Source organism: Chaetomium tenue (assembly GCF_020726465.1).
Source record: "Chaetomium tenue strain MPI-SDFR-AT-0079 chromosome Unknown F5144scaffold_4, whole genome shotgun sequence".
Lineage (NCBI taxonomy): Eukaryota > Fungi > Ascomycota > Sordariomycetes > Sordariales > Chaetomiaceae > Chaetomium > Chaetomium tenue.
Window position 1 is genome coordinate 1,141,908 of NW_027117332.1, and position 22,656 is coordinate 1,164,563.

The 22,656-nt window shown below is 55.6% G+C and overlaps 10 protein-coding genes across 10 annotated transcripts; 3 read left to right on the forward strand and 7 right to left on the reverse strand.

Moving 5' to 3' along the window:
- Positions 1–125: 125 nt before the first annotated feature.
- On the reverse strand, positions 126–2,955 carry F5144DRAFT_511295 (ferric reductase like transmembrane component-domain-containing protein). Its single transcript, XM_066786552.1, has 3 exons — positions 2,246–2,955; positions 703–2,197; positions 126–570 (listed from the first exon to the last, which is right to left on the reverse strand). The coding sequence occupies exons 1-3, from the start codon at positions 2,800–2,802 to the stop codon at positions 331–333; spliced, it is 2,292 nt and encodes a 763-aa protein (XP_066642735.1). The 5' UTR covers positions 2,803–2,955; the 3' UTR covers positions 126–330.
- A 117-nt stretch (positions 2,956–3,072) lies between these two features.
- F5144DRAFT_571643 (uncharacterized protein) lies at positions 3,073–3,773 on the forward strand. Its single transcript, XM_066788843.1, has one exon. It carries the CDS (start codon positions 3,312–3,314, stop codon positions 3,477–3,479), a length of 168 nt encoding a protein of 55 aa, XP_066642736.1. The 5' UTR covers positions 3,073–3,311; the 3' UTR covers positions 3,480–3,773.
- Positions 3,774–4,520: 747 nt separating this feature from the next.
- On the reverse strand, positions 4,521–5,706 carry F5144DRAFT_225337 (Ctr copper transporter family-domain-containing protein). The gene is made up of 2 exons (XM_066783168.1): positions 4,820–5,706; positions 4,521–4,745 (listed from the first exon to the last, which is right to left on the reverse strand). Exons 1-2 carry the CDS (start codon positions 5,362–5,364, stop codon positions 4,619–4,621), a joined length of 672 nt encoding a protein of 223 aa, XP_066642737.1. The 5' UTR covers positions 5,365–5,706; the 3' UTR covers positions 4,521–4,618.
- Positions 5,707–6,081: 375 nt separating this feature from the next.
- F5144DRAFT_629589 (uncharacterized protein) lies at positions 6,082–8,051 on the forward strand. Its single transcript, XM_066792386.1, has 2 exons — positions 6,082–6,836; positions 6,890–8,051. The coding sequence occupies exons 1-2, from the start codon at positions 6,509–6,511 to the stop codon at positions 7,747–7,749; spliced, it is 1,188 nt and encodes a 395-aa protein (XP_066642738.1). The 5' UTR covers positions 6,082–6,508; the 3' UTR covers positions 7,750–8,051.
- A 1,507-nt stretch (positions 8,052–9,558) lies between these two features.
- On the reverse strand, positions 9,559–12,289 carry F5144DRAFT_547686 (fungal-specific transcription factor domain-containing protein; the record flags this gene model as incomplete). The annotated part of the gene is made up of 5 exons (XM_066787487.1): positions 9,559–10,497; positions 10,615–11,031; positions 11,082–11,555; positions 11,738–11,765; positions 11,859–12,289. The coding sequence occupies 5 exons, from the start codon at positions 12,287–12,289 to the stop codon at positions 9,559–9,561; spliced, it is 2,289 nt and encodes a 762-aa protein (XP_066642739.1).
- Positions 12,290–12,455: 166 nt separating this feature from the next.
- On the reverse strand, positions 12,456–13,111 carry F5144DRAFT_225654 (uncharacterized protein). The gene is made up of 2 exons (XM_066783169.1): positions 12,632–13,111; positions 12,456–12,563 (listed from the first exon to the last, which is right to left on the reverse strand). Exon 1 carries the CDS (start codon positions 13,072–13,074, stop codon positions 12,688–12,690), a length of 387 nt encoding a protein of 128 aa, XP_066642740.1. The 5' UTR covers positions 13,075–13,111; the 3' UTR covers positions 12,456–12,563; positions 12,632–12,687.
- A 661-nt stretch (positions 13,112–13,772) lies between these two features.
- F5144DRAFT_571651 (major facilitator superfamily domain-containing protein) lies at positions 13,773–16,595 on the forward strand. The gene is made up of 3 exons (XM_066788844.1): positions 13,773–14,459; positions 14,522–15,195; positions 15,256–16,595. Exons 1-3 carry the CDS (start codon positions 14,089–14,091, stop codon positions 16,305–16,307), a joined length of 2,097 nt encoding a protein of 698 aa, XP_066642741.1. The 5' UTR covers positions 13,773–14,088; the 3' UTR covers positions 16,308–16,595.
- Positions 16,596–17,071: 476 nt separating this feature from the next.
- On the reverse strand, positions 17,072–19,031 carry F5144DRAFT_225787 (uncharacterized protein). Its single transcript, XM_066783170.1, has 3 exons — positions 18,760–19,031; positions 17,478–18,706; positions 17,072–17,393 (listed from the first exon to the last, which is right to left on the reverse strand). Exons 1-3 carry the CDS (start codon positions 18,949–18,951, stop codon positions 17,210–17,212), a joined length of 1,605 nt encoding a protein of 534 aa, XP_066642742.1. The 5' UTR covers positions 18,952–19,031; the 3' UTR covers positions 17,072–17,209.
- A 783-nt stretch (positions 19,032–19,814) lies between these two features.
- F5144DRAFT_592582 (uncharacterized protein) lies at positions 19,815–20,456 on the reverse strand (the record flags this gene model as incomplete). Its single annotated transcript, XM_066790374.1, has 2 exons — positions 19,815–20,147; positions 20,232–20,456. The coding sequence occupies 2 exons, from the start codon at positions 20,454–20,456 to the stop codon at positions 19,815–19,817; spliced, it is 558 nt and encodes a 185-aa protein (XP_066642743.1).
- Positions 20,457–21,699: 1,243 nt separating this feature from the next.
- Positions 21,700–22,548, reverse strand: F5144DRAFT_547690 (uncharacterized protein; the record flags this gene model as incomplete). The annotated part of the gene is made up of 3 exons (XM_066787488.1): positions 21,700–21,812; positions 21,997–22,080; positions 22,404–22,548. 3 exons carry the CDS (start codon positions 22,546–22,548, stop codon positions 21,700–21,702), a joined length of 342 nt encoding a protein of 113 aa, XP_066642744.1.
- Between the last annotated feature and the right edge of the window lie 108 nt (positions 22,549–22,656).

Consider the following 22,656-nt stretch of genomic DNA (forward strand, 5'->3'; position numbering starts at 1 on the left):
CAACAGAGGCTCTTGGTTCTAATCCGTCACAAGAGCGTCTCCTCTTAGGGAATCAATCCCTCTCCTTTTAGAGAGAGATAGAAAAGATATACCCCCATCCAAAGCACCTAGGTTCAATCCCGTTGTTCCATGCCTCGGTCTCTTGGAGTTTAGACATGGGTTTATAAGGACTTATTCAAGTTCTCAAGTGGTGCACAGTACAGGCCTTTATACTCGGAGTAAAGGGTATCAAATCTTGATTGGCAAACAGCCAAGCATCTCCAACAAACCTATGTCTATACATATCCCGACTACCTAATGAACCACACATCCTCCCGTGCCAACGAGGACCTACCAGGAGAAGCTCTCCTCGATCAACCGCACCACCACCCCGCGCCGCCCCAGCCTCGCCACCGCAACCCTAACTTCGTCAGCCATAGCCGCGGGCCCACACACCACCACCGTCGTGCCCGTCGCCACCGCCACCGCCACACCATGACCCTCACCCGAGGGCAGCAGTTCCCGCTCCAGCAGCGCTTCGATATCGAACTGCCTCCCCATCGAGATAGTCACCTCGGTACCTCCCCACATCTCCGTCGTCGTCGTCGTTGTTGCCGCCCCGGCGCTCCCTACCCCCCCCTCCTTCTCACCCCGCCCGGTATCAAGCCCATCCCCCTTGCCACCACTACCACCACCACCACCACCACTAACCTCAGCAACAACACCCCGGAAACCAACCACCCCCCTAACCGCACGCACCAAAGCCCCACTCTCGGCCCGTACCCCCCAGAACAGCTTCACCTTCCCCCCAAACATGCCCCCCCTAGAGGTGCCAAAGCCAGTCGGCAGGAAACGCAACACCCCTGTGACGCCCACGCCGCCGGCGATGCACAGCAGGTTGGGGTGGGTGAGGGAGGTGGGGGTTGTGGGGGGGAGGTGGGAGCCGTAGGAGGTTTCGAGGAGGGTGGGGATTCCGGTGGGGGGATTGGGGTTGGTTGTGATGGATGGGTTTAGGGGGGTGGGAGTGTGGTTGAGGAGGCGGTGGGTTAGGCCGTGGTGGCGGCGGATGAAGAATGTTAGGCCGGGGTTGTGGTGTGCGTGGTGATGGTGGGGGGTTAGTGGTGGTGTTGTTGCTGAGGGAATGAGGGATGTGGTTGGTGTTTTGGTGTCGGATTGGGGGGTTGTTTGGCTGTTGCTGTGGATGCTGCTGGTGGTGCTGCTGGCGGTGCTGCTGATGGTGGTGGTGGGTTCCTGGAAGGGGGCCGGAGCTGCAGCGCCCACGGCGGCCACGGAAAAGGGGTGATTCTCCCAGACTCGCCATGTCAGGGTTGGAAAGTATAGGTACACGTGGCCTTCGCCCTCAACCCCCGGGATATCCACTTGTAGGTAATCCTCGTCAAGCACAGTGACAAAGGCCCGTTTGACGCCGTTCCGCGCCAGCCTTAGGGGTCGAGCCAGGAAACGGTCAAACAACCAAAAAGCAAAGCTGATCCAAACCCAAGTCTGGTACCCCCATTGCCACTCGTACCGGTAGTAGATGTGCAGCATACAGCCGACCATAGCCAAAACGGCAAGGACCACGTGGGTGACGAGGAAGGCCTCGTACAGCTTCCTACGCAGCGGGAGGACAGACAGCGGCATGAGCAGCGTCAGGGCCAGCGTGCCTACAATACCCCAGATCCAGTAGTCCAGTTTGCTCTGCTCTGCATGGGCTCCCTCGCCGGCCAGGGGGTCGAGGTAGTACTGCAGATAGATGGCCGAATGCAAGCAGGCCTGCAACATGCAGATGACGGAGATCCAGCGGTGGACCAGGAGGAAGGTGGAGTGAGACCAGTTCGTGACGAACAGCAGCACGTTGTTGCGGCTGGAGAAGAGCACGGCGAGGGCGAGGTTGACAAAGCTGAAGACGCCCACCCGGTTGCTGATGTAAACGACAAGCTGCCGCTCCACGGTCGGGTACCAGGACATAGGGTCCCGGACTTCGTAGCCCACCGAGGAGACAATGATGTTGATGATCCAAATGTAGGCTATGAAGAGCCCCTGACCCCGCGTCGGCACAAACCCGAGCCCCAGGGCCGGCGCTGAATGGTGGTTTCCAAATAAAGGGGGGTCGATGACGGTGGCGTAGAATTTGGACAACACGACTGGATTCAGGGGTAGGAAGCGGAACCAAGAAAACACGATGGGAATACCGACGCAGCTCACAAAGAGGACGAGTCTAGCAAATTGTTAGAATTTGCTGAGGTAATAAATCCTGCGAACTCACCCAAATGTTGAGGCCCGAATCTCCATCCTCTCAAACGCCTCGTCACCATTGAACTTGCCCAGCCAGGCCTCGTCGTCAACCAAGGAGGTTATGTTCAGCGTGGCGTCGGAGCTTATAATAGAGGTCGGCGGCGCCTGTGCTGCGCGGGAGAGGGCGACCTGGTACGAGTATGCCGGTGCAGGCTGGACAACCTTGCGGCCAACAATGTCCATCTCCCAGACCCTCTCCAGTGTGGAGTTGCTCACCCCGGGGCAGTGGGCGTGGAAACACCAGGCCAAGGTCTGGAGAAATGGATCACTCGTGGCTTTGCACTCGGGGCTTACCGAGCTCATGTGCATCCCGCCCATGTCCATGCCGTCCGTATGCTCGTGGCCGCAGTCGAGGTTCCAGCTGTTGGCTATGTCGATGCACGCGTAGGCGCACGGCGGATCGTACATGACGATGCCATAGCCAATGACTCCATAGCGCTCTCTCCCTAACGTGACGTGGGCTTGAGTGGAGATAGTGAGTAAGGAGGTGACAATCCCCAAGACCACCGAGGTAGTAAGTTGCTGCATATTGGGCAGTCCAAGGAGGAGCAAGTCGCGAACTCAAGGGCGTCGATGTGTGACAGAGGCGCCCTAGCTTCAGAATTGGCCCCAACAAGAGCTGCATGAGTGACGACCACGGACTAACAATCAGTTACTTGAGCCTCCACGGCCCCGGCCAGCCCCCACGCCGAGGCAGCTCACCCGGAACGGAGCGCGGGTTTGAGCAAGTTATTTTAAATAAACAACGGCAGATACGGCTCCGGCCTTGTGGGGTTGGGAGCCCGCATGTAACCTACATCCATACTACTCTGGTTCGTGAGACGGCGATATTGGATCGCCAAGGGTCCGGAACACGGATATCACCCGGTGATCACTTGGTCTTTAGCTCCGCACGTCTGGGATAATAGAGTGAGGTATGGCTACGGATCCAACATGAAACGGAGCAGCCCTTGGTGGTGGGCTACTCCATCGAAACTCTAGACAAGCTATCACAAAGGCTGATCTAGTACTGTCTTGCCAGAGTCGGTGAACATCAAATGCTCGAAAAGAGGGGTAGTGGTGCTATCACAATCATTCTTTTTCCTTTCTTGTTTTATTTTCTTTCTTTTTTTTCTTCTTTTCTGATCTCTATTTTTCTCTTTCTTCTATTCTTCGCCCTTTCCCCCCTTCGTTTTATTATATTGATTTTCGTCTTCTTTTATTAATCTAATCATGCTACCTCACCATGATATGATGTTGCCACTATATCTTGACCGGTAACCTAAATCCCGTCCCAACCATTATCGATACATTATATGTATAAATAAACGTAGATTCCCTCCAACACGATACTGACTTGGGTGTTGTAGGGAAAAGTCAATAGGCCTGCCCTAGCTCTACGAAATCAAACAAGTCCTTGACTCCTTGGTATTATATTATTCATACTCCGCTATGCCCTAGGGCGTGCCGGACCCTCTGCTATTTAGTGTACAGGAAAACCGTGCCCTCCCGGGCCGGGTGAAAAACCCCTACCAACAATCAAGGAACGATGCGTTCTGGTGAGTCTACGTATACAAAGAGAGGAGGCCTCCTGGCCTCCGAACGGGGGCGCTTCAGGCCGCCGTTTCCAGCTCGAGCCTCCTGGCCAAGCTGTACATCGGCAGCCTCCCCGAGTCCATCAGCCAGTCGAGGATTCTCCTCGCAAGCCGTACAGTCGTGGGATTGATACCGTGTAGAACTGAGTAAAAGTCCCGTCGTGTCCGAATTCCAGTTCTCTCCCATCTTCGAGTCAACGGTGGGGCCAAACACCACACTACCAGGTGTTCGGTAGTCTCTCGTCCCTCGCCACGCTCGCAGGCAGGCGTCAGAACCTCCGGGACTTCCCGTGTAAACAAGTAGTCCCGTAAGCCTATTGCTCCCGTCCGGATTTGAATGAGCAGTGAGCTTTTCGCCTTGCTGAGACCGTCATGCCTCCTTAGGGTTTCGTTCCGGAATAGCGTCTCCCGCTGATGGTCAAAGTCGTCCGCCGGCCTGGTGATTGCTCTGCCGTCCCGTTCCTTTAACCACCTCGCTCTCCAGGCCTCTTCTACTGCCTTGTCCGTGTCTATGGTTCCCCCCGTCCAGCGCATGATCGTGCCCGCGGCTCTCTCTACCGCCGTGGGCCCTTGAGGCCTCAAGGTTCGCGGTCGGCCCCTGTTGCCCCTCCTCGAGCTCTCCTTGGTATTAGCCAACATTACATACTGGACCTAGATACCTTCCACATCTGGCTAGTTCTTCAAAATTCGTATCCAATTACTTCTTCAGACCAGAGCACAACTTAAGCCAGAGCCCCAATGTCATCCACAACAGACGCCCGAAGAGACCCTCAACATTGATGCCACAGATCCCCTGCGCTGTCTTCTACCGGGCTACCAAGCAGGAACATGCCGAGGAAAACTCCGCTCAACACCGAGACGAAGTAACCCGTATTCATGGTCATTACTGCTATCATCCTGTAGTCTCGTCAGTCAACATTCAACGCAACCCTTCCTTAAGCTGGGAAACGCCATCGCCACGAGGGACTTACAAAAAGTATCCCAGACACACCAGCACAGCCTCACAGCTCGCCCTCCACAACCGCAACCCCAGCGCCGCACCACCCCACCAACGCCTCACCCCTCCCGCAGCACCAGCACCATCATCACCCTCCAACCCGGACGACACCATCCCAGATCCCGGATCTTCCCCATCCGCACCAGCCTTCTCCTCCCCCGCCAACAACTGCCCCCCATCATGCAGCTGATTATGTTGATGATGACCCCAGCCATGCCGCCCCCACCCTCCTCCACCCAAACCACGCCCACCCAGTCCCACTCTAGCATCAAGAACAGGCCTGACAGCAACCAGGACGCGCGTGACAGCGGCGAGGCAGATTAAAAACACACATGTTGCTGCATACGCGGCTGTGCTGCGGGGCGTCCACCAGTCCCAGAAGAGGGGCGTTGTGGTGGAGGGGAAGAAGGTCATGGCCATGGTGGACATGCCCATGCGGATTGGGGCGCTGGTTGGGGGGTTGGTCGGGGCTGGCATGAACATGGTAGTCATGGTGGGGGTCGTGTTGGTGGGTTCCATGGTGGTGGTGGTGGTGGTTGTCGTCGTCGTCGTGGGGTGTGAGTTGGTGGTTTGGTTGGTTGTTGGTCTTGGGAATAGGGGTGAATATTTCAGATGCGGGAAGATAAGATAATTTAGGCATTGTTGATTAAAGGGAGATGAGGGAAAGCCATTCTACAGACACTGAAAGACGTGACCGGGGGTTGGAACCTTGATGGAGGCGGTGGTGGCTGGAGAGCAGGTTTGAGCAGGATAGTGATCCATCAGCCCCTGAGGCCCCGTATGTTGTCATCCAGGCCCAACATCCGACTTCGCTCGGCTACAATTGCTTTCTCCACTTGCTACTTCGGATTCAAGTCCTTGAGAAAGGGCTGACGGATGGCTGCATAATAATATGCGCAGAGCCGCTGTGTTGGTCATGGTTGAGAGGAATGGTACTGAATCAGACCAGTAAATAACCCGCCACTCCCTGGCCAAAAAAAACCGAACTCGGAAGAGAGGAAGAAATTAAAAAAGGAGAAAAGAGGAAAGAAAAGAGGAAAGAAAAAAGAGAAAGTCATTTAACTTTGGGATTTCGAATGGCCTTTTCGTTCCTCTAACTCAATGCAAAAATCAAATAGAGACCGTTAAACAGCGTATTTCTAAACGGCAAGGGGATGCAATCACTAGGTACTATTTATGAACGACGATGGGGAGCGCCGCGCAATCAATGATAGTCGGTCTCGTAGAAAGGTATATCCTCCTTCTTAGTTCCCATCCAGCCTAGCCCCACCATCCTCCTCCATCTCATCCTCTCCGTCCGTCTCGTCCCCACCGTCCATCCCATTCTCCCTGTCCATCTGACCCCTCCTGTCCATCCCATCACCACCGTCCATCTGATCGTGTCACCAAACTTCCTGTTTCAAGCGATTTCCAACGATTGTAGAAGGTCAGCTGGTGAAGGTTCTCGAAGTCGGGGCCTCCATATGGCATTGCTCATCACCACAACATAAAGTGCGGGTTTGAATGAACCCGGTGCAGCCTAACAAGCTTTGCCACCGCCAGGCAGAACCACCATCACACGCCCCAAGGCTTGGGACAGGAAAGTGGCACACTTCAAATCCTTCACTGTACCTCGAATTCTTCCCATACAATTCTCACAACCGCCACACTAATTGACACCATCATGGCGTCGACCGATGAGCTGTACCAGCACTTGCACCTTGTCAGTAGCGGAGACAAGCTGCCCGAACAGCAAAGCACACAGGATCTCTTGCCCGTCGACGAAATGGAGCTTCGGTTTCATAACATCCGCATCATCGAGGACTTCTGGCAAAAGAATTTCGCCTACTTAACCCAACGTCCCTTAAGCCAATATCGACCATTAAACGATTTTGAGATCTCGGGCTTCCTTGGGATGGATTTGGCCTATCTACGTTTTTGTACGACAAATATCGACCTTCTGCAAACCGTTCTCAAGTCCATCCAAATAATTCCATCAGCCCTTAAAGTCTGTAGGTCTTCCAGCCGCCGTTAACGCCCTTCTTATTTCTGACCGAAGTTATAGTCGCTACTAAAAAGCTCTGTAACATGAAGACAGCCACAATCGAGGCTGCCGATCACGGCGCCGCAGACGGAAAGGCGAGAAGGGACGAGGTTTATACACAAGGCAGATGTGTTATTACAGGGACGACCGATCCAGAGGTTTGCCACATCATCTCATTCGCCGCCAACTCAGCAGAAGAAGTCCGGGACCGATGGGAGAACGGTATACGCTCTATATCGCGGCTATACATGGTAGAGACACCGACGGCTCAAACTAGTGCCTTTGTGGAAACCCGTCTCTTGTCTATGTTCTCATCCGAGGTAGGCGTCAGCGACCACCACTGGAACACTATCTCGCTTTCACCAACACTCCGCGACTGGTGGAGAAAGGCGTACTTTGGCCTCAAATGCCTCGATACCCGCGACGTCGATTCTGGTGATGAGAATCAGATCATGACGCTTCGTATCCAGTTTCACTGGATGGTTTGGAGGGAACGAGAAGTCGGCCAGAAGCCGGCTACACCGCTTGGACGAACAACCGAGAGTATCCAAGCGGCTTTTCGCCCCTACTGCGGCGATCGCAGCCCTTTCGATGAGCGGCCTACAGGACTCAGCGTCGAATCTGGCGATATTTTTGAGGTCCCCGTCCCTAGAAGGCATATGGAGAAGATGATCCTGGCCTTCAGCTTCCAGTGGGCTTTGGTCAAGCTGCTTGCCGTGGGTGGTGGGGTCGAGGCACTCGACGATTGCCCCGACCATCCCGAATTTTTAGACGAGTTCTGGAGATTCCCGAGTGACACGGCTTTGATGCGGGACATCCAGGCTTTCAACGCTGCAATGGAAGCTGAGGAGAGGCGCGGAGCCGCAGGGGACTCGGAGTGAAGGGGATGAGCTCCTCGCTAGACGCAACACCGAGACCGTCTACACGGTAAGCCTGGGGGGTTGCTAGCTGTTAGAGTAAGTTGGTATAGTTACGGTAATATCTGATCTAATCAAGTGTCGGGAGATGATGTAGCTTGTACAATAGTACAATATCCCGGCCTCCCTCTGCTTAGCTAAAAAAAAAGCCGAACTCGAAAGGGGAGGAAGAAAGAAAGGAAAAGAGAAAGGGAAAGAAAAAGAGAAAGGAAAAGAGAAAGGAAAAAGGAAAAGAGAAAGGAAAAAGGAAAAGAGAAAGGAAAAAGGAAAAGAGAAAGGAAAAAGAAAAGGAGAAAGGAAAGGAGAAAAGGAATGAAGGAAACCGAGTAAAATAAATCAAATAAAAGAAATCAAAGTAAAACAAAGAATGGAATTTGGGCTTTCGAATCGCTTCTTTTTGTTCCTCAAGTCCAAAGTTTTCGGTCGCAGCTCCACTTGAAGTTCAGCTTTTTTGGCTAGGGAGTGCCGGCCCATCCTACCTTACTTGATTTCCTCATGTACTCGATGGACCCGTCGTCGATACCCGGCTAGAGGGCTGGAGGGCTTGCTGCTCTGCGTCAAAAAGCAGGCTTACACCCCACGCCGCAGCGAGTTGGCAGATGCTATCAATGGCGGACGACAATGCCTCGGAAGGTTCCAAGCGCTGCGAGAGGGCGTAATTAGTTCTCTTTGCCTGTAAGCCGGGTGGGTTACCGGAGTTTCCATATCACCCGCCGAAATAACCGCGTTATTACTGAGCACACTCACTCTTCTTACCCGGCAGCCCAGCCCAGGCCAAGGTCCCCCATCCCAATTCCGGCCCCTAACACCCAACCACGTCAGCCAGGTAAACAGCCCAGAACGCCCGAAAACTCACATACACTCTGAGCCCGAGCCCGAGCCCGAGGCCAAGTAAGGGACGTTATGTCCCGCTTAGCGAGGAAGCGATACATACGGCACTCCAAAGCCCCGAACCCCGACTCCCCGACCAGCCGTCACCGACTAAGTGACACAAGCACCCAGACATTGAACTGTCCTGCAGCCACAACGCCGACAGGAAGCGGTGTAACGCGCGCCACCCTTCTCGTGCAAACCACACAAACTTTGAGAGACATACCCGAGGAGCCGAGACTCGTATCCTGGCGCCTCTTCCCAGCCCAAGACGTGACAGAACAGGACGGAATATTAAAAGAGGGCTGGGAAAGAAAGGAATGTTTCAGGGGCGGGACATTTTCGCATCTTCGGGCCGACACGGTAATAACGACGCCATTTATTCGGCCAGGCTAAGCCTCCGCTCATTATCATGGTCGGAAATTTGAGAGGTATGGTTGTTATATAAGCCTATCAACCAAAAAAAGAGACAACAAACAAACAGAGTGGTATCGATCGTGACATATATAGAGAAGAGATCAAACCCAGAGGAGAAACAGACAAAAACCCTCGAGGAGAGGAAGCTCGCGCGCACTGCCCAGGGAGACGGTATGCCTATACCACGAAACGCCTGACTCCCGAAACCCCAACCGATCGTCTGGAACCCGGTCAACACCGCCCTCAGGTCTAACCAGCTCACCCGCCGAGCCTGCTCGCCTCATCCAGTCAGCCGTAACGCCACCGATTAGTCCAACTCATCTGCTCCCGAACCCTTGTGCTCCGCACATCCGTCACATTATCGTATCACGGCCACAGGCCAGTCCTACAACCCGGCCCGACCTCGAGGCGCGTGACGTCCATTGTTGTAAAGGCACAGCCCCCTTTAATGCGTCTCCGGCAGTGCTCAAATATGTGTGCATCTGCCTACGCTCCAGTGCCCTGGACGTAATAGCCATTCGCGGGGTTGAACCCGCTTAGCGAGGTGAGTTGGACGAGATACTCCCAGTCCATCCCGCCGGCTTCCGGGTCTTGCATGGGCCCCGGGTTGTTATACATGGGCGCCATGTCGTCGTACCCCTGGTACATCATCGATTCGTCAATCATCATGGGATTGCCCGCGCCAATACCCGGCATCGGCGGCGGCGCCGTCTGGGACATCGGCTTGCCGGGGTACATCCCCGCGGACGGCATGCCGGCCGGAGCCATGTTCATGTCTCCCACAGGTGCCATTCCTGGGATGTTTCCTGGGACGTGTCCAGGTCCGGGCCCGGGTGGCATCATAGGCTGCACGGGGACTTGCTGCCCACTCCCGCTCGGCTCGCCCATGTTCGACCCATTGCGTGCCGGGGGTGCTGGGACAGGCCGTTTCGTCGTTTTGGCTAAGGTGGCCCTGAGCAGCGTAATCACCTTGGGCGTGGTAAATGAGCGGCCTAGCTGCAGTTCGGCAGCCTCGCGAGCGTCCCAGGCCTTGACGAAGTAGCGGCCAAAGGCGATGTGCAGGGGGTTGCGGTTGAGGCGTCGCAAGAGGCCGCGCCGATCGTGGTTCTCGATCATGACGTTCCAAGCGCGCTCGCAGAGGTCCCCCGTGGTTCTATGGCGTAGTTCCGAGACCAGGCAGAGGTAGGCCGGGAGGGGAAAGTGGGCGTACGTGTACCATCGGAATCCCTGAAGCATATCCGCGCTCTGGATGATGTTATCATACTCGACCATGCGGAGTGCTTCCATGAAATAGCTGTCGCGCTCGCTTTGGTCCACATTTTCGGTGCTAGCCGTCCGACAGAGGAAGTCGATGATGCGCAGTTTGCACAGCGCTTGCCGTGTCATGAGAAGTGTGAAGTAGTGCAGCGGAATCTTGGGGTCACACTGTTTGAGGTACAAGTTTTCCACATATGCGCAGAAATTTGCAAGGTTATCCGGCAGGCTTTGGTTAGCCACGTGTGACACGATATCGGGTGATGAAGGGGATGGGCTGAAATGCACCATCGGCTTGTGTAGCGGCCGGCCTCCGGGAGTCGTAATAGTCCGTCGGACATTATCGGGCGACGCCGCGACGGTGAGCTCTATGCGCGTAAGGCAGAAGACCATTTCGGTAGGTCCGCCGTATGGGCCTGGCTGGTCCTTGGCGTGTACGTTCAGGTCCGCGTCATTAATGTTAAGCGGCAGTCTCGTGTCGACGGCACAAGAAGTCAATGCCGTCACCGTTGACCCGGTGATTTCGGCGATACGTTTGTCAAAGACGACAATTTGCCACCACAGTCGCCTTCGTTGTTCGGCTTCGAACGGTGACATGTCGGACTGAGACCCATCCCGGTGGAGGCCCAACCGGGTGGCAATCCTAAACGCCATGCCGAGGAGGCAAAACATAGATCGGGGGTCAACATACGGGCGGGCGCATAACTAAGAATGCGTTAGCAAAGTGCCCGCCGGCCGAAGAGTGAGGGAGTCACCAAGTAGAGGAATAATGCCTGCAACACTATCAAATCGGGGGACCGCATGAAGCCGGCATTGACTAGCGCTTGTTGGGTGGCATTATGGTACTTTCCCAGGAGGATGACCTTGTCTTCGCCGAACGTGCTCTGGACCTCCTCTTCGCTCAACGAAGTGATAGCGGCGAAGTAGATGGCAAATAGGAGAGGCTCGAGAGGCTTTGGGATCTTGGCCGGATTGGCGCTGGCGCTAATGATTTGCGCCTGCAACGTAGGTGTGTGGGTGATTTTGAGGAGCGGGTTGACGTTGCTGATGTAGATTTGCCATAGCTGGAACATCTGGATGGCGGGGGGATGGACATTTGTCACGCTGGCCAGAGAACCGCCAACCACGAAGGGAAAGCCATCACTGTTCTCGAACATGGTGTCGTAGGCATTGTGTATTGTCGGGCCTTCGTAATCCTCATCTGACGAATCCTCATCCGCTCCTCGGTACTGTCGACTGGTCAGATACAGCAATGGGTGGAGAGGGTTTCATGGCCACGTTGGGGGTGAATGTAGCCCAAGGTTAAAAGCCGGATGGGGGTAGGGAGAGGGAAAAGTGAAGGGGCAAACCAGGATGACGGCGACGAAAGAAAAGCAGGATGGGGGAGGACGTGTTCCGGCCTGTGACTTACGTCGTGGACTACCGGAGCCCATTTTTGTCTGATGGAAGGGTTAGCCTAGATGGCCGATGGGGAAAAGGAACGTCGGCGATAGCAGCCAGCAATGCTGACAATACCGGGAACGGAAACTAACCTGTCATGGCCTTGATCTGGCGTGACATGGTCGGCAGAGCTCGACGGGGACGTTTTGAGCCCGATAAGGTCATGCTCGAGATCGGCAACATCGTCTCCGTGATCTGAGGGCTTGAGGTCATGAGCGATGGGGTCAAAATTGACACCGTGCTGAGATAACAGAGACTCGTATTTCCGGAGTCGGTCAATGAGATCCCGCTCATGGGGTTTCTTCTTCCTACGCCGGGGTGGCTGTGGCGGAACCACACGGCACTCGACATGCGCCTTGACGCAGTTGGCGCACGGCTTTTGTTTATCGCAGCGGACCTTTCTCTGTTGACACAGGACACACGAGTGGCCGCGTGTCAACTTCATCGCCGCCGGTTCGGGCGCGGGAGCCCGCGGGGGGGACGGCGGCGGCGGCGGATCGGGAAGAGGCTGTCCGGAGGCCATCATATATGGGGCGTACGGTTATGTAGGGCTTAGTATACGTGTGTGTCGGTTGGCCGTCTGCCGGATAGGCGAGGGCGCCGCTCGGGTCCGAGAGACCCAGCGATCCAGCCCACCGGGTTCGCAGAATGTGGGATCTGCCGGTTTCCCTCCTCAACTTGGGATATGGCCCGACCCGAACAATGCTTTCTGGTCCAACTCCGCACCCAGTAATGTCGCTGGAACACGGCAATGGCCCAACTCGGGAACGGGTAAGCAAGGTAAGACCTGGTGATCGCTACAAGGCCCGGGAAAGCTGTGAGAATGAATGCACCGACCACCGACAACCGACAACCGACAACTGACAACTGACAAAAGACGACAACACGCAACGCAGCGCAGCGCAACAACGGCAAACCACGCTACGAAGACGGGTGTGCGCGTGACAGCTGCCAGCAGGAGGTCCGGAATTGACTCGACACTTCCCACGAGTGGCGTTCGAGCTTGTGTGGGATAAAGGATTCGACGGATGCGGGTCTTAAAAAGCGCGGCCCCCGAGTCCAGATCAATCGTGGAGGGAGCAGCAGCAGGCGCAGTAGCGCAGCAGCAGTAGCGCAGCAGAAGGCGACACAAGGAACGTCGACGACGAGGTGAGGAAGATGACGGGGAGTCACAAGCAACCAACAAAAATGGAGATAAGAATTGGCGCACTCTGTTCTCGACGATTGGCACTGGATGCAAACACTGTTGAACCCTTCCCTCGCAGGAACCAGCAAGAGCAACCAAGAACAACCGGGCACGCCGGGCATTCAAGCGAGGAGCCCTCCATTCCCCATTCCCCTCTCCCCCGAAAACTTGCGGTCTCAGTGCAGTGCCTTGTTTGGCTAGCCTTCGAGTGGGGTTGAGCACAAGATCTTGACATACTCTCCCAGCTGCAGACGGGCCGGCGACCACGATCGATGCGTATTGCCAAGCCCAACAAGGCGGGGGAAATCTCGGGACCGAAGGAAGGAAACAGACTAGCCTTATTCTGGACAGTCAACTGGGATTGGAGGACTGAACACAAAAAGAGAAGGCGCTCGGACCAGGTCACGCCGGCTCTGGCAGGGACAGCCCAGAGATTGAACCGTTTTCTGTATCGTATTGTAACGTCATCCCGACTTACACGGCTGAGCAGGGGGGTGGCCGGACCGCAGATGGGGAAACCGCAACATCGCGATGCCTAAAGCCCACCTCATCCGATATCTCGCGCACAGAGAGACACACATGTGCGGGGAGTAGAGCAAAAAGAGCAGCAGCGCCGAGGCCAAAGAGTCCGGCGCACGCAATTTGCAATTTGACACAGTCCGGATAGATTACCACGAGTAGATATCCGAGCCAAGTTTTCGGTTGGGAGTGGGCCGGAGCCATCGTGCACCGAAGGCCGCAGCTTCCATAGCACAGACATGGCTCTGGAGGTTTCGCAGAAACGATTCATAATCTCCCAGGTTGCCTGATCCTGTACCTACCTAGCTTGGTCGCCACTGTGCTTCCATCCTGCACGCAACCAAAAAAAACAAAAAAAACAAGAGAAACCAGACCCAACCTAAGCTCCCCATTTCCCATGACCTTCCATCGTCGCACGGATCCATCCACATCCGATTCTTCATCCGCTCTTTTTCTACGCCTTTTCCACCTCATTTAAATTCCTAGACAGCCCGTACATTTCTGCTTCCCGTTCCTCTCTGTTTTCCGGTTTGGTTTCCCACTCTACCGCCATTCGCTACCTACCTACCCACCACCACCCACTGCAGGCGTCGTGAACGGCCCCAAACCTTGCCGCCATGGCTGCCGAGTCCCAGTCACTGAGGTCCATCGGTAGTAACCGGGCGGCCCAGATAGCACACACCGCGAGACAACTCGACCCAGGCAATGCTGAAAAGCTCACACCCTTCCGAGCCCCGCCGGAGCCAATCGATGGGGAAGATCTGTACCAACCGTGGAGCGTCCGCTTCTGGTTGACGCTGCTGTGTAACTTCCTCGCGCTCTTTCTCGTTGCTCTCGACCGAACCATTATCGCCACCGCGGTCCCACGCATATCGGACGAGTTTCAAGCCTTGGGAGATATCGGCTGGTATGGCTCTGCGTACATGTTGACAACGGCCTGCGCCCAGCTGATTTTCGGCCGCATCTACAAATTCTACGATATGAAGCAGTACGTCGCTGCCGCACCCCCGTGCATGGTACCGATGTGATTGCTAATACCACACCCCGTAGGACCTTCCTCACCAGCGTCCTCGTCTTCGAGATAGGATCCACGATATGTGGCGCCGCCCCTAATTCGGTCTCGTTTATTGCCGGCCGTGCCATCGCCGGCCTTGGCTCCGCCGGCATCTTTTCTGGCTGCCTCTTAATCATGATTCCCATGATCCCGTTGCACCGACGTGCCATGTCCCAGTCCTTGTTCGGTGTCGTTTTCGGCCTCGCCTCCGTCTTGGGACCCTTAATCGGTGGCGGGTTCACAGGCAAGGTCACCTGGCGATGGTGTTTTTACATCAATCTCCCAATTGGCGCCGCGACCTTGGTCTTCATGATCTTTTGTTGGAACCCGCCGGGGAAGGAACGGGAAGATAAACCGGCCAGCTTCGTGGTTCAGGTCAGACGCTTGGATCCCCTGGGCATGGTTTTCTTCCTGCCTGGTGTCGTCTGCCTCTTTATTGCCTTTCAATGGGGTGGTTCGAGGTATGCGTGGGACGAGTGGCGCACCATCCTGCTGCTTGTCGTATTCGCGGCCTGTACGGCGGCGTTCGTTGCTGTCCAGATCTTGACGCCCGACACCGCTTCCATGCCCCCGAAGGTCATCACGCAGCGGAGCGTTGCATGCGGCACAGGCTTTACCTTCTTCTTGGCAGGCTCTATGTTGATGCTGGTGTACTACATACCGGTCTGGTGTGAGTTTGACTTGACAAAACCGCACCTGAGACGCCCTAGTGTACTGATTTAGTTTCTAGTCCAAACGGTTAAGGAAGTCGATCCTGTGCAATCCGGCATCTACACACTCCCCCTTGTGCTGAGCCTAGTCGTTTCCAGCATAATGTCCGGCGCTATCACGCAGAAGATTGGCTACTACGTCCCATCGATGCTCGTCGCACCCGCCATCATGACGGTTGGAGAGGGCCTCCTAAGCACTCTCAACCGTGACAGCCCAAGCTCACACTGGATCGCCTTCCAATTCCTTTCCGGGTTTGGTTTAGGATTTGGGATGCAAACGGCCGGCCTCGCAGTGCAGACCGTCCTACCAAAAGACGACGTCAGCACAGGCCTCGCAATCAACCTTTTTGTCCAGCAACTAGGCGGAGCTGTGTTTACATCCGTAGGACAAACCATCATCACCAATATGCTGGTTTCAAAACTATCTGGGGTCCCTGGATTAAACCCCAAGCTCATAGTCAGCGAGGGCGTGACGAAGCTGATTGAGCTGGTTCAGCCGGGAGACGCTCACCTAGTTACCGCAGCCTACAACGACGCCTGCCGGGCCATCTTTCTGTCATCCATGGGTCTGGCCTTTGCGGCACTGTTTTGCGCATTCGGCATGGAATGGAAAAGCATAAAGAAGGATAAGCATAAGGAGAAGCTTGATGCACTTGCGCCCACTCCTCCTTCAAACCCTGCATCGCCGGAGCTGCCGGGGGCCACGATTCTGAACGGCCACAGCAGGCCCATGCCCGGAAGACCATTCTTCGAGAGTGCCAAGGGTGGTAGTATACAGTCTAGGGCTCCACGACGCAGTACCACGGAGTCAAAGTTGGAAGATGAGCGGAAAGAGGAGGCCCGGAGACACATGAAATGGAGGAACGACAAACGCCCGGCTACGGCAGAGACTCAAAGACGGAGCGTTTTGACAAAGCCGAATTCAAGCCATGGGCCCAGCTCCAGCCAAAGACAAAGTCTAGGTGCGGAATCCAGTAAGGAGGATCTGCTGAGTATAGCACTGCGCGACTGGACTCGGTACACGAATACGCAAGGGGCGGGGGTTGAAAAGCCGGGTCAGTGGCCCAGGTGAACGTCCCCTGGGTGCCTCTAAGCCACGCATCGGGGCGTGGAGGAAGAATCTTACAGGCGCATCGCGCATTCGGGATGACAATCAGGTGGTTTTCATGGCAGGTTTCCTTTTCATCGGCTTCGACATCGGCGGCGTTACACTTTGGCTTTCAGGGAATATATCGGCGTATAATTGTAAGGGCGGGGTGTTGGAGCGTTCTCGGCCACCTTAATATAGAGAGACGTATGTTAGTTGTTGTTTGTGGTATCAATATATTTTTGTCTCTTGGAGCAGCGCAGTATTGTTTACTCGGCCCCGAGTCAGTCTCTATGGAAGACCACGCACGCCAACTGCTTCCATTCGAGCTTGGTTGGTCACCCAGCAATTAGAAGATATAAGTTTATCCATACTCTAAAGCTGAGGTGTGCGGAGTGGTCTTGATTCCGATCCCAAGCGCCTTCTACTACATGTTTACAGATACAATACACAGACGGACAGCTCTTCCTCACACCCCCTCTCTTTTCCCACTCCCCACACCCACAACTACCAACCCCCGGCTACCCGCCGCGCTTCATCAATCAGTACATCGGTACACATCGGTAAGGTACATTAACCAAGACATGCCCTCCTTTCATAACACCGCCTGATGCAAATGAACCAACCAACCAGCCAACCAACCTCCCGCCATCTAGTGTAATAGTCGTAGCAGTCGCAGCCGTATCTTTTTTTTTGTGCGTATGTATTAGCAACAGCCACCTCACGGACTCGCATCGTGGCTATTGGCCGTTGGGCGTGCCGTGTTGTGCTCGTGTGCGTTGTTGTTGTTGTTGGTGGTTGTACATGTAACGTAAGTTACATGAGTACCCAGGTAGTTTCGGTCGTTTCCTTCCTTTTTCCCCCTATCTCTGCCGTTTTGCGTTCACTCACGAGGAGCCGGGCTTGTTGCTGTTGTTGTTGCTGTCGCCGTCGCCGGGCTTCTTGGTGCCTTCGCTGCCGTCGCTGCCGTCGGGCCGCTGCTGGTGGGCGGGGTGGTTGGTGAGGTTGTGCCAGAGCGACTTGAGGAAGCCTTCGTTTTTGTGCGCTTCGGGGTCGTTTTCGTCGTAGGGACTGGAGGGGAGGATGGTGTGTTAGAAACCGGGTTGGGGCGGTAGGGGGGGAAGGTGTCGGGAGGGATGGAAAGCAGAAACTCACGTCTTGTGCAGGTTCATGATCCGCTTCGCAGTCTTATCGCCCATCTCATCCGCTAGCATCTCGACGAGCGCCCGCTGGTTGTTGGAAAGGTACTTGGGCATGGCAACGCGGAACTCCACTTTGAGATCACCCATCCGCCCGCGCCGACTATCCAGTTTTGGCATGCCCTTGCCCACGAGCGTCATTTTGTCGCCCGTGCTGGTGCCCGTGGTCACACGGACCTTGGCGTCGCCGTCGAGCGTCGGAATGATGACCTCACCGCCCAGAATGGCCGTCGGCAGCGGGATGGTCGCCGTGTACAGGACGTCGGAGCCCTGCCGGCTGAACTGCGGGTCGCGCGCCACCTTGACGAAGACGTACATGTCGCCGTTGGTGGCGCGGACGTTCGGGCCAGCCCGGCCCGTGGGCGGCGCGTCGCCCGCCCCGCTCACGCGCAGCCGCATCCCGTCCTCAATACCGCCGGGGATGTCGACTGTGATGGTCTTGCGCTCGCGGACCACGCCGTCACCCTGGCACGAGCGGCACTCGGAGCCCCGCGGGATCGCCGAGCCCGTACCGCCGCAGGCTGAGCAGGAGCTCGCCATCTGGAAGCCACCCGCAACGAAGTTCACGCGGGTGCCAGTCCCGTGGCAAGCCCCGCACTGGGATCGCTTGGTGCCCTGCTTCATGCCGGTGCCAGTACAAGTTTTACATGTCACTAGCGGCAGCGTAGTGATGTTCTTGGTTGTCCCCTTGGCCGCCTCCATGAACGAGACCGTCACCTGCACCTCCACGTCTTCGCCCTCGAGAATCTCCGTCTGGAACGGTCCGCCACCACGCCCGCCACGTCCGCCAAAGCCCCCACCGCCGGTAAACGCCGAGAAGATGTCGTCGAAGTTGATGTTGGAGCCGAAACCGCCCGCGCTGCCGAACCCGCTGAAGGGGTGGCCGCCTCCAAACGGATGGCCGCCGCCCGGACTGGGCCCGGCACCCGGATCGAACCCGGCGGCGCCAAACTGGTCAAACTGTTCCTTCTTCTTGGGGTCGGACAATATTTCGTAGGCGGACTGGATCTCGGCGAACTTGTCCTTGGCGGTTGGATCCTTGTTCGTGTCTGGGTGGTACTTTTTCGCCAGGCCGTAGTAGGCCTTCTTAATGTCGGAGGCTGCCGCGTTCTTGCCGACCCCTAAGGTGCCGTACGGATCCCGCGGAGTGGCGAGTAACCGGCGAGTTGTGTGGAAATAGACCTGCTATCTAGTTGTCAGCAGCGGTTAGAAAGCTAAGTGTTACTTGGGGGACCAACCCTTGGTGGGGTAACAGGTGACTGAGTCCGCGGCTTCGATGATGGTCGACCGGAAGCCCTAGATACGACCGAATAGGCGACGGCGGGGGCGGACCGGCTGGCGAATCCCTTGAGTCGCTGGTGACGGCATATTTGTGAACGTGAGAGTTGCCGCACCGGGCGTGCTGCTTTGGGAAGAATACTCGCGCTCATCTCGTTCAACTTTTGCGAATCTCTGCAATTGGCATGCCCGCGACAACCGCCGGTATGAGTCGCTGTTCTCCCTCGTAGTCTAAGAAGTTGTGTTGTTGATCTCGGATTTGTCTTTTTGCTGTCTTCAACTCCGACTCGCAACAACTTTTTCTGCGCCCAATCACGGATCGTTGAAGATTGGAGAAGTTGCTGGTCTTGGCAGCCTGAGGCACTTCCGCCGCCATTCGAGAAACCACCACCACCCTCTGTGGGGCACTTTTGTGGCTAACTTCGATAAGGGTACATCTTGAAGCTCAAGATCATACCCATACCGGGCTCTTCTTTTCATCTTTCTGTTGTTATGTTACTCTTCATGATAACCCAGGCCCCGCGTCGTATTTTTTATTCTGCTAATTTTCTGTTTCTCCCTCTCCTAGCCGAGTGACGAACTGATGTGTACTTCATGGTTGAAGTCACATTCTATGTATTAACGATATGTGGGCCCCACCTCTTGGCGACGCGCGAACTGTGAATTAATTGCAGAGTTCGCGTACGCCCGGCTTTCCGCGGATGACGGAGCGGCAGTGTCTCGCCGGATTTCAACGAGCAGAAATACCGACAAACTGGGATAGTATGCACTGTAATAATGACATTTAATGCCTATGAAGAAAAAAAATGCGCCCTTCAACTCCACCACCGATATGAAGCAGTGGTTTGACGTACATAACATGTTCGTCCATGCAAACTGTGCACGGGGGTATATTCCTGACCATGATTCCAATATCCCCGCTGCAAAGCGCGCGCGCCGTTGTGGCTGCAATGCTACCGAAAGAGTGCTGTTTCCCTCCATTTCTTGTGTCCGTCCTGGTCTAGGTCCAGTAGATTCATCGCTCAGCAACTGGATGTATATACTCGCGTCGCTGCGGCTTTCCCTTTGTCACCCCTTGACTCCGCACTTTATGGAGGAACTCGACGATGATGTCGTTTTCCTGCACGCCCAGGCCGTTGAAGTGCTTCCGCACTACATTGGTCAACTGGTCTTTGTTCTGCCTCCGGACTTCCTTGCGTTGTGCAATGGTCGGTGAGTAGAGGCCGACGCTCCCCGGTTGGGTCAGTACCCATTCGTGGTGGTCGCTGACGAAAGTGGTCGGTGTCTTGAGGCGGTATGCTCGGCGGTAGGCGTGGAGGACCTCTCTCTCGAAAGCGGGCCATTGCAGCTGTTAGGGGCAATAAAATGATTAGCGAGTGCACCGCGAGGAAGAGGAAAAAAAACCGGAGCGAAATGTCGAGGCACCACCTACACCTGGAGCGCTGGACTCTTGTGTGTTGGCTGCCGCGTCGGGGACAGTAGCAATAGCAGTGGCCGTAGAACTGGCGTTCGTCACCTCGCGCAGGTTGGAACCCGCACTGCTGGCAACTCGCCGCATCTTAGTTCCGCCGCCGCTTCCATTCTTTTCTTTGGCGGTCGGGATGTTGTCGATCTTGGAATCGTCCTGACCGCCCCGGGCGGCTTTCGAGGGGGGCATTGTGAGAAAAAAAGATGTTGGAAAAAGAAGCGATTGTTTTTGCCGAATAATGCGTCGAGGGGTGCGCTAGTGGTGTTTACTGCTACTGCTCTCAGCTCGATTTCGTCACATCCTACGGATTAGGATTCGAAATCTGCGGTGGTAAAGTGCTGTGGGAGGAGTGGGCATTGCGTGTGAGAGGGGTCTCTAGCTGGAGACGGAAAGAGATTGCAGCCCTGCGTTGCAAGGCACAGGGCAACAAGCGCGCGGGTTCCCCAGGCTCTGACGACACAGGCACGACAGGGTACTTTTTGAGCCTTTGGTTGGTGCATGGTGTGGCTGAGGCGCGGCTGTCAGCGTTGTTGTGCCACAGGAACCGGCTCGTTGGGTCTGGGTCCCGCTCGCCCGTCATGGCTGCTGTGGAAGCTTGCGCCGCCATGTCGCTCAAATGCCAATTGGACCGGCATTCCTCAAGTCGGTAGCCCGGTCCGTCATTTGTGATTTTTTGCCGTTTTTCGAGGTTTGAAGGGGGCAATGGGCTTCGTGTTTCCGTTGTCTCATTTTTTTTTTTTGTTTGTCCTCTTTTAACTGTACTGCTTTGGTAAGTGAGCCGAGGAGGTAACCAACTCCGCAGAAAATATGGATGAGTGGGGGACGGGGGGCTTTCCGCGAGTTAGTTACCACGGAGTTTTTTTGGCTTCGTCTGGAGCGATGAAGGAGTCTGCCCGGAGACTTTGCCTGCCGCTAGTTGAGCTAGTTGAGTTGAAACCGGGGAACAACAAAGGCGAAAAAAGGCTGGTCAGAGGAAAGAAAAACCACGACTCGCTATGCCGTAGTTTTGCAGTCCATGCCTTTCCCAGCACGGCCTGTCTCTTGTGTGGCACCACCTCAGACACTAAAGTGAGTCCTTTTCTGTCATGGAGGGCACCCACTTCCCCGGTTCAGACGCAGAGGCGCTCACGTTTTGGTCGACGTGCAGGCAGCAGACCGCCACGAAGGACGCCGGTGGCGTTTTCCGCTGCACACTGAACCCTGAGACCCGGTCAGGTGCGGTTGGTGGTTGGCAGCCCGGCTCCTTCAGAAGGCTCCGGCCGCTCGTGAGGCTGGGGGACGAGACTCGCCGACACCCCACGCCCAACGGCAGTCCAAAAGCTCCGCGTCGATCTCCCACGTTAACCCCACATTGGCGGCCTTGCTTCAACAACAGGAGCTGATGTCTTGGCCTATCATGGCTTTTTGAGCGAATTCGGGATTCGGGAGTAACTCAGGTCTGGTAAGACAGGCTGTGAAGATCTTTCCCGGACCAGCGTCGGCCGGGGGCGTTTGCCAGGTCCTCGGGTTCGTCTGACAACGCCAACACCTGGTGGCAGTGCCAATCTTCTCTGAACTTTCAGAGGTGTTAAGGTTGGGGGTTACGCAGGGGTGGTTTTTTTTGTGAGCACTCGGTGTGCAGGAACTCGGCGGATTGCTTTGTAGTCTCGTGTTGATTGGTGCCGCAAGGGCATCATCGCATCTGCCCATCCAGCGTCCTTGCTGATCGATCGAAACTAGTATTAGTTACATGCTCGGCCGAGGAAGGTCTCGGTCACGTTGCTGGGCGCTTGGGCTAGCCGCGTTGGAAGTTCAGTGGCTACACAGTAGTTACCTGGGTTGCGAAACCAAGGAGTTAATTCATTTGGATTATAGGCAAGTTCCGAGGAAACGTAACTACGGAAAAAGGAGTGAGTTTCGATCACAAGCTGAATTTCGATCATCAACCGAGCCGATTGGGCAGCAAGACTATCGAAGGCTGGCAAAGCAACTGGGCTGAACCGAACGTTTGATGAGGTTTTGGCTTTAATAACGATGAAGAAAAAAAGCGGGGAGAAAAAGCCAGCTTCCAGGCAAATGGCCAATTAGACAAGACATTTCGAACCCCACACCTTCTTCAGCGAACCGATTCACAGGCAGGGATCCCATGCCACGCACCAGCCATAGGAACAATCCCACGCCGCATTCTTTGCCTTGTGACGACCGAGGCTTCTTCGGCTCGACTGCCAGGGGACCACCGCAAACGCCACAAACAGTAGTGTGTGGGCAGTGCGGCCACGCCAGCTCCCAACGACCACCCCATTTTGTTCGCAAGATCCCAGATGCTTGTTCACGAAGTCCATACTGTAGTGCCTCGTCCCGGAGGGAGTAGGAGGGCACGAGGAGGCGGAGAAGCGGGGTCAGCTTACCA

Bases quoted from the DNA above. Each gene is read 5' to 3' on its own strand.
- F5144DRAFT_511295 (XM_066786552.1), bottom strand. From the start codon at position 2,802: ATGCAGCAACTTACTACCTCGGTGGTCTTGGGGATTGTCACCTCCTTA. The intron at 2,198-2,245 runs GTGAGTTCGCAG...ACAATTTGCTAG, and splicing joins ATTCGGGCCTCAACATTTGG to ACTCGTCCTCTTTGTGAGCT. The intron at 571-702 runs GTTGTTGCTGAG...ACGACGACGGAG, and splicing joins GGGTGGTTGGTTTCCGGGGT to ATGTGGGGAGGTACCGAGGT.
- F5144DRAFT_571643 (XM_066788843.1), top strand. From the start codon at position 3,312: ATGCTCGAAAAGAGGGGTAGTGGTGCTATCACAATCATTCTTTTTCCT.
- F5144DRAFT_225337 (XM_066783168.1), bottom strand. From the start codon at position 5,364: ATGGAACCCACCAACACGACCCCCACCATGACTACCATGTTCATGCCA. The intron at 4,746-4,819 runs GTAAGTCCCTCG...ACGAGACTACAG, and splicing joins GTGTGTCTGGGATACTTTTT to GATGATAGCAGTAATGACCA.
- F5144DRAFT_629589 (XM_066792386.1), top strand. From the start codon at position 6,509: ATGGCGTCGACCGATGAGCTGTACCAGCACTTGCACCTTGTCAGTAGC. The intron at 6,837-6,889 runs GTAGGTCTTCCA...CCGAAGTTATAG, and splicing joins TCCATCAGCCCTTAAAGTCT to TCGCTACTAAAAAGCTCTGT.
- F5144DRAFT_225654 (XM_066783169.1), bottom strand. From the start codon at position 13,074: ATGCCCGGCGTGCCCGGTTGTTCTTGGTTGCTCTTGCTGGTTCCTGCG.
- F5144DRAFT_571651 (XM_066788844.1), top strand. From the start codon at position 14,089: ATGGCTGCCGAGTCCCAGTCACTGAGGTCCATCGGTAGTAACCGGGCG. The intron at 14,460-14,521 runs GTACGTCGCTGC...CACACCCCGTAG, and splicing joins AAATTCTACGATATGAAGCA to GACCTTCCTCACCAGCGTCC. The intron at 15,196-15,255 runs GTGAGTTTGACT...TTTAGTTTCTAG, and splicing joins GTACTACATACCGGTCTGGT to TCCAAACGGTTAAGGAAGTC.
- F5144DRAFT_225787 (XM_066783170.1), bottom strand. From the start codon at position 18,951: ATGAGCGCGAGTATTCTTCCCAAAGCAGCACGCCCGGTGCGGCAACTC. The intron at 18,707-18,759 runs GTTGGTCCCCCA...ACAACTAGATAG, and splicing joins CACCTGTTACCCCACCAAGG to CAGGTCTATTTCCACACAAC. The intron at 17,394-17,477 runs GTGAGTTTCTGC...CCTCCCCTCCAG, and splicing joins ATCATGAACCTGCACAAGAC to TCCCTACGACGAAAACGACC.